Here is a 7,931-nt window from a genome sequence, read left to right as displayed (position 1 = left end):
AAATCGACGTAACATTACTGCGAGGTACTTATTTAATGGACTACATAATCAGAGGCGCGACGGTCCGAGCTGAACAAGGGCCACGTGGCACTGTGGCGTCAACAATGGCCACGTGGCGCCGTACAAACCCCCTGCTAGCGCATGAATTGATGATCCGGCACATGCCGACACCACGGGTGTCGTCTCGGAGGAACGGATGGCGGAACAATTAGTTTAAAAAAGCGGCCAACTCGCCACCGAGGTTAGGATTGTTTCCTTTTCGATGTGAAACTCGAAACGGAGCCACTTCCATGGACCCAAGAGGTAACGTTTGAATGAGCGCAATCATAAATAATGTTTCGCATATGTAATCGCACCACAAGTATGTCATAAATCGCACCACAAGTATGTCATCACACTTCAAACACACGCTCAAATTGATAGTAATTCACTGTTGACGTCAAACGGCAGGTCCTAGTGGCGACACACGCAACACCAAAACCCCATCGACAATCATCAATTGATATGCCAATCATGGATCAGCTATCGGTTAGTTTTCCAAAACCAACCTCCGTCGGCTGGCGTCGGCCATTTCACTGAATTCCTCACTGCGGGATTGAAAAGTTTAATCGACCGGAATAAATATTTTATCCATCACCGGTCTGGCACTGGAATTGGTGGTGCCCACCGCCCCGGCTCGGGATGTGAAAGTTTGTTTGTGTCCCGTCTGTCGTACGTTTTGCCAATCGATTTTCCCATCCTATCAACGGCTACCAAGTGAACGCAAAAAGATGTGGAAAGCTATTTTACAGCTTGCCCATCATTCAGGATCGGATCGGGGACGGAAAACGTGCCGCCAGAAAGCCAAGATAATGGTCGGTCGGAATGGATGTTCGGTTTGCATCGCAAACAGAGCATAATGATGAGCACCGATAATGTACCAATGCACGATCAGATAGCAAGCGCCAAACAGCGTGATGACAATATTCAGTTCAGCGGGAATCAACATAAAGTATTGCCGTTGAGTGCCACGTCTAGCAAAAGGACTAACGTTCAATTGTATAGAAACCCTAAATTTGGAAAAAGCAGTGCGTAATCATTTATTTTTGCTATTGTGGCGTATTTCACTGATTGTTGAAAGCAAAATGGTTAACCCAATTCAAGTAGATAATATAATATGCGAACGCTGGGTGCGCGAAGTCCCTGTGCGGCAAACTTGTTCACAATCACTAAAGCAAATCACAGGATTCCTCAGACCGGTCCCTTTGGCAAACAGAGCTCATTTACTCAATCGTAACACGTAGCCCTCGAAATACCCTCCACTACCACACCGGTACGAACAGTGTTACTTCAACGATCGATGCTGGGGCAGCCATTTGTACCCTTATTTTATCGACCACCACTCGCTGTCGTGGCAATAGTTGTGCAAAGAAAACACACGGGCGGGATTTGGTTAGCACCCTCATCACACCGCGACACGACAATTGTTTAACGAAACTCCAATAACACCGAACGCGTGTTTAACACTGGCTGGTTTCGCACCTCGAAAGCGGACGAAAACTTTTTCGATACTTCTACCTTCCGGTTCAGAATTAGCGCACAACATCCCTCATTTGCAGATTTGATTCCAGCGTTTGGGTCTTTCGAAGCCCGAAGCCAGCGAGAGCGGCGGAAACGTCGGGGTGGAACACAAATTTTAATATCATTTCTCGTACATTGTTTGATCATCATTCGGGTATCGTTCTCCCTGTGGCCTCAGGGTGGGCTTCCGGTGGCGTTTCTTTTGCGCTTTCCGCCAACCTTTCCATCCATCCTGCGCTTCGCCAGGGGGATAAGAAGAATAATTGGGGTCGATTTACGAAATTTATTCACCCAAACGTTGCGCTACGCAGCGTTTGGGTGCTAGCATTGGAGAGGCTAGCTTTTAATAGGGCTAGAGCGTAATTCAATTATGGAACTCGTTCGAACCAAAGCAGAAGCTTCCGTCAAAGCTATGGTAATCAGAAGATCAAAAGTTTTTTATATAAAAGAAATTCCGGTACATAAAGAATGCTGTCGATTGAAATCAAATACATTTCTAGTAGGTGCACTAAAGTGCATTTTTATTTATGCATTGCTCGTTATAACTTATTAAATTGCTGTTCAGAGTATTTATTTCGACACTTTTACCTCGCCATGTCCCACCATTAACTTTTTATGAGATCACACATTAACTGGACGGAATGATTTCTTTCACACACACACAACAATGAGATCCGTAAACACTAATTCATAAGACTTTCTTCGGCCGTTCGGCAGAACGGACAGTAGCCTTTCTGCAGAAACTGCAGCTCAAAGTCCTCCGAGTGAAACACCTGATTGCACTCCGAGCACACGGTGATCTGCAACTCGGGCAGCAGGTTGCGGTAGTAGCGCGTTGAAAGTGGCGCCGGACCGCGCACGATGATCACTTCCCGTGGGTCGATCGCCCGCAGTGCATCACGATCAAGCGTCGACGGATAGGTATCAATAATGTCCTGTTATGGCACAAAACAAAAGATCGAAATCGTTAGTTACACACTTCTCCAACTCTACTCTGAAATGTAGACCTACTTCCTGTATAAACTGATCCTGCTGACCATCGGCCACCGGTTTCGGAGGTGCCAGTAAAAGTCTTTCGGCATCTTGCTCGCTAATGTCGCGCTCGGGGACAAACTCGGCCAGCGGCAGAATCTCGAAGGATACGTACGAGAAAACGTACTCCTGCTGACAGTTCGGACACCGGTTGCCGTGCAGATGTGGGCTGTAGTTCGAGCACTTGTAGCACATCGGCAACAGCTCCTCGGGATCGTTAAACCCTCCCGGGCAGGCCCGGCTAGTGATGTAGCTAATGTCCACCTGTTCCTGAATGCCGGCCGGAACTTTCAACGATTGCAGCTTGTTGTTGATCTGCAGGTGCAGTTTATTGGCCCCAAGCACCTTGGCCTGTTTCGACAGCGTATAATAGACGGCACTGGAATGAAATGAGCAAGGAAAGTGGATTGAAAATGTTCGCCATCCCCAACGAATGTCTAGCAGCGCCTTACAACAAACTGATGCCCTTCGGGGCGTTGGTCCCATTTATTTGGTTCACGACGAAACGGCTGGTGTTGAACAGAGTCAACGGTGGGCTACTGGTGAACGGTTCCTTCAGGTACGAATTGATAGTATTGTACGCATAGTAGATGGACGAAAGCTTCAACAACGAACGATACTCCTCGACGGCAGGACCATCCGGAACGGTCGTCTCCTGCTCGGTAGTACCGACGAGCATCTTTAGGGCCTGTTTGGCCCTCAGCAATGTGTAATAGCCAGCATCAAGATATCGTTCTTCCGAGACGGCACACTCGACCAGATTCCGCAACAGCTTCGTTGCTTCATGGGGTCGACCCGCCAGAATGTACGCTTCGTGTGCGGAAATAAACTGATCCGATTCGGCTAGCCATTGGGCGTGCTGGAAGTGGATCGCGGGCAACACCTTTGGCAGATGCTCGGCCAATCGGAACGCTTCCGGCCAATCGCGCGCTTCGACGTGCAGCTGTACCACTTGTTCCTCTTCGCCCAGCTTGCGATATATTTCCGCCGCCAAGGGAAGCGCTTTCAAACGGCGCAAGTGGCCTGCAATCAGTTCGAGCGGTTTTCTCTCCGTTGCCGCAAGACGTCGGCCAATGTCGAGCAGAACATCGGGCCAACCCTGTTCGGCCACGATTTCAATGGCCCGTTCTGCTTCTCCAGCAGACAGTAGCAGCTCGGCAGCGGCCCGCGGTTCATGCACCGAGCAGGCCCACTCGGCCCGTCGACGGATCAGCTCCTTTTTATCCGCTGCGCTGCCTTCTTTCAGGAATTCCTGCGCCAAATCGAACATCCGCAGATCGCTGTACATTGCGAGCGCTTTACCGTTGCTGCCAGCCTTCTGATAGAGACGGGCTGCTTCCTTGAAGCGGCCGGCGAAGGAGTACGCTTCCGCCAACAGCACCTCCTTCGACGTTTCGCCCCGCTTCTGACGTTCACGCAGCTCTCCGATCAGTTCGAGCCACGGAAGGTTACGCACCTTCACGTACGCGTCACGAGCGATCTGAAAGTCCAGTGCATCGAGCGCAGCTTGGGCCAGGCCTTCCCAGTCAGACAGGGGCACACCGAGACAGGCCACCTGATATGCGTCGCTGAGGAGAAAGATCACAGATTAGTGTTGCTTAGTGTGCAAAACTGGAACTCCTTTCGGCGGGGCTTACTCGAACATTCCGGCCTCGACAAACTGCCACATCGTAGCACCGAGTGCGAGTGGGACGTTGCTCATCACGTTTCCTCGCAGGCAGAAAGCGGTGGCTCCACACAAACCGACGACAACACCGAGCATCGTCTGGGGGCTACGAGGTGGCAGGGTTCCAACGCGAACACTTAGCCCGCCCGTCGTGTGCGAATAACACAGCATCGACTCGAGATGTGTGTTCCAAGCGACCGAATTAACGCTCGAATCTTGGTACAGCATCGTATCCTGAATTAGATCCCGCACCACTAGCCGGCCCGCATCGTCCACCACCGCTAGCTTGGTCCGCGTTGCGTTCAGATCGAGACACCGCACGGACGACAGTACGGTCGTGACCAGAATTGGGAGCGAGTTGTCCAGAAAGATTCGCCACACTTGACCACTCTTCAGGCCGAGCAACAGTCCCTCGCGGCCAGCCGGTCCGCCCGTAACCTTGATGTAGCGTATGAAACTATCCATCAGCCATTCGCGCTGCAGCAGCCCGGCAAAGTCGAGGCTCTGCAGCTTCTTCTCCTGGCACAGCACCAGGTGCTGTGCGCACACGACCAACAGGCTGCACTCGAATTTTTTCGCAATCTTTTCTCGCACCTTGTAGTGCATCGGTTGGTTTTCGGCGGAGCTCAATTCGTAAAGAACAACCCGCTCGGGCAGTTGCACCGCTAACCGGTTCCGATAGATGGCGATCTTGTGTACGAGATCGCGGCACTTGATTCGTACCTTTTGGCCCGACACCAAGTGCTGGATGATCACGTCGCACATGTTCTCTCGGAACGCATAGCGTTCCCGGTAGAGTGCGTGCACCGTGTTGAAGGCCAAATTGTAGCACCCGAGCGTCCCATCCTGACAGCCAACCACCTACGAATACGATTACGATCAGCAAACAGTTTTCATTTCCACGCCTGATCGCTTACCACACAGGTCCCGGCCGGATGAACGACCGCAGTCCAGATCCACGAGTCGTACTGCTCTCCTAGCATTCCCAGTCGAATTCCGTCACGGGTGAAGAGCTGCAGCGCTTTGTTACAACCGGCCACGATCAGAAACTCTCCGTTGGGGAAAAAACTCAAGCAGAGTGGATCAAAACCAAAGTTACGCTCCTTGCCGATCATCTGACCACCGAGCGAGTAGAACGACAGTATTTGACTCCAATCGATCACGCAAAGGATGTCCGATGAACCGGACGTAGCCGGGGGGTTCCAGGCAACACCAAACACCGGGCTATTGACTCCTCCCGGTCGATCGATCTTGATCTTCTCCTCGCCCGCCTTGTTGCGTATCGAAATCGTTCCATTTGCCAGCCCGAGCGCAATGTACTGTCCATCGTTTGTCCAGGCGCACGCATTGATGCGGGCCGGAGATTTGTACTTTTGGACCGCCTTTTGCTCGGATGACCAGAATGAAAAGTCCGATACGGCACACGAGGCAAGCTGGTGAGAGATCGGATTGAACGCAAGGCACTGGACCGAATCGTTGTGACTGTAAGTGGGAAAAAAACATTACTATCTTCTTCGTTTACGAGTTTCCACTAGTTGGTCCTACGAAAATTTGAGCAATCCTTCCAGTTTCAGCGTCCAAATGATGACCGTTTTGTCGGCACTTCCCGATGCAAACTTCTTGCCATCTTTCGCGTACGCTACACAGTAAACCGTGTCCTTGTGGCCCTTCAGTGAGCTGATCAGATTGCCGTCGATCGGATCGTACACCAGCACCTTGTCACCAGCACCCACCACCAGCTGCAATCCCTCCGGGTGATAGCAGATCGAATGGATGCTAAAAGAAAGGCGTAGAACGATTACGGGTTGAGTCAATCAATTCCACGATAGCTACGCAGAATATCGATTAACTACCTTGCGACATCATTTTTCTCGGCGGAATCGTGGATCTTTTCAACCCATTTCGGTATCGCCCGCATCGTAGCCGTTCCACCGCGCGCGTCGGCAGGAAAACGAGTGGTCAAATTTGTCCAAACTCCACGTTTTGTGTTTCACTTTCCCAGACTCCCAGACGGAAGAAGGAAAACTTTTATCACCTAATTCCCACTAACCACAACACGACTCGCGGATGGAATGACAGATCTCCCGTTTGTTTGTGTTTTCCCCGAAGAGTGTTCCTAGCAACACCATGTTCTTCGGGCGCCCGAAGATATCCGACCGGCCGCGTGAGGGAAAGAACGAGACAGGCAGATGTGGCGAGTTATCGGCAGGATCGTTCTTCGCTTCGAACGATTAATTCTAGCTCGCGATCGCCGAAAAAGCGAAGGATCACTCAACTGGTAATAAAAATATTTCACCTAAATTCCTGAAATTCATTCGATTTGGATTCAGGTATAATTTCAGGATCAGCCAATGGCCTTTTGCCTTTAGGCTAACAGGCTAATTAACCATGCGGTAAAGGATCGTTTCCATGTTGCCATGTGTTGGTGAAGCATCGCATCCTGCGCCAGATGTTTGAAACGAAAACGGGTTTCTGTGTCTCTGCATGGAATATCTTTGGTCCTACAATAAGCGTTATTTTCAAATAATGCCACAAATTAAATGGAGGATGTGAGAGAAGAGAATTCTGCCAGCTTCTATATCTGATTAATAATTTCTCCCAATAAGCAAGTTAGTGCCCTTGAAATCGACGCTCGTGACATTATTGCACATGGTTAGTATTTGAATTTTGTCCTTTCTGAAACACTCCATTTTCCCACCATCTTGGCTGCGGACGTTTCAGAGTGTGTTTGTGTACGGGCGGGCATTATCTCGTAAACGACGCACACGAGCGCACCAACGGGTGACCATGCGTTTTAATTTACTCTATTATTAAGTCGCTCCCAGTACTCGCTCGGTCATACTTTCCCACTGGACGCCGCGCGTCCCGCCGTTTCGAACGAAGCGTCAAGATTCGGAAGCGACCGTCGCTGGCCATCGCTGGAAATTCGAGCAAAGTTGATGCAACACAAGCCGGTTATTTGTCGCAGTGCTTCTTCGGAAAAGGCGGTTCTCGCTGAGTCTGGCTAGCGGCTGAAACGGTCACCGTTCTTCGTCGCCGTGTAAGTGTGTGTGCGTGTGTTCGGATCGGCGAACGAAGAGTTACAATATATTTCAGGCGCTACGGTTGGCAGCCCTGGGCGCTGCTGCTAGGTTCGGTGATGTCTGGTTCGCCTGTTTCGCCCCAGCGGTAGAAGCATCCGTCGTCTCGAGCAGGCGGGCCGCCATGTTGAAGTTTTTGATTACACTCAAAAATCGATTCTGAAGTGTCGGGGCCTCGAGAGGTAGCGCGAGAGTGCGATTTTGAAGTTTTGACAATTTGACTTCTGTCGCGCTTTGGCTGCGTTTGACGCGTCGACGTCAGTGCAACAGCGAGAAGTGGTAGGTTTGTGTGAATTGCGAAAATCGGACTGTACCACCAGCGCACCGCGCATAACTGACCCAGCCCGTGCGTGCGGCGCCGGGACCGTCGTCGTCGTTCCGGCAGGCAAAGGCGCAGGGGGCTGTTGACGGCTCCGGCTTGTGCTCCGCGCTCGCTTTCGTCACGTCCAGAACGGGTTGGTTTTGCTGGCACTATCGCGCGCGTGATTCTTCCCCCCCGGTCTGCACCCTTTTGTTGGCACCCGCAGTTGCTGGGGCATAAAGGGAAACTTTAGTGGCTGTGGATGATTTTTTCATCGCGCGTAGTTGTGTGG

The 7,931-nt window shown here is 51.1% G+C and overlaps 1 protein-coding gene across 1 annotated transcript; it reads right to left on the bottom strand.

Moving 5' to 3' along the window:
* Nucleotides 1–2,202: 2,202 nt before the first annotated feature.
* Nucleotides 2,203–6,176, bottom strand: LOC128268032 (intraflagellar transport protein 122 homolog). Its single transcript, XM_053005028.1, has 7 exons — nt 6,112–6,176; nt 5,804–6,034; nt 5,176–5,740; nt 4,230–5,119; nt 3,045–4,160; nt 2,572–2,971; nt 2,203–2,495 (listed from the first exon to the last, which is right to left on the bottom strand). The coding sequence occupies exons 1-7, from the start codon at nt 6,174–6,176 to the stop codon at nt 2,244–2,246; spliced, it is 3,519 nt and encodes a 1,172-aa protein (XP_052860988.1). The 3' UTR covers nt 2,203–2,243.
* Nucleotides 6,177–7,931: the final 1,755 nt, after the last annotated feature.

The sequence above is a fragment of the Anopheles cruzii genome, chromosome 2 (genome assembly GCF_943734635.1).
Source record: "Anopheles cruzii chromosome 2, idAnoCruzAS_RS32_06, whole genome shotgun sequence".
Classification (NCBI taxonomy): Eukaryota; Metazoa; Arthropoda; class Insecta; order Diptera; family Culicidae; genus Anopheles; species Anopheles cruzii.
Note: the sequence above shows the minus strand (reverse complement) of the source record. Positions and strands in the feature narration are given on the sequence as shown.

Bases quoted from the DNA above. Each gene is read 5' to 3' on its own strand.
- LOC128268032 (XM_053005028.1), bottom strand. From the start codon at position 6,176: ATGCGGGCGATACCGAAATGGGTTGAAAAGATCCACGATTCCGCCGAG. The intron at 6,035-6,111 runs GTAGTTAATCGA...CCTTTCTTTTAG, and splicing joins GAGAAAAATGATGTCGCAAG to CATCCATTCGATCTGCTATC. The intron at 2,972-3,044 runs GTAAGGCGCTGC...ATTTCATTCCAG, and splicing joins CCGAAGGGCATCAGTTTGTT to TGCCGTCTATTATACGCTGT.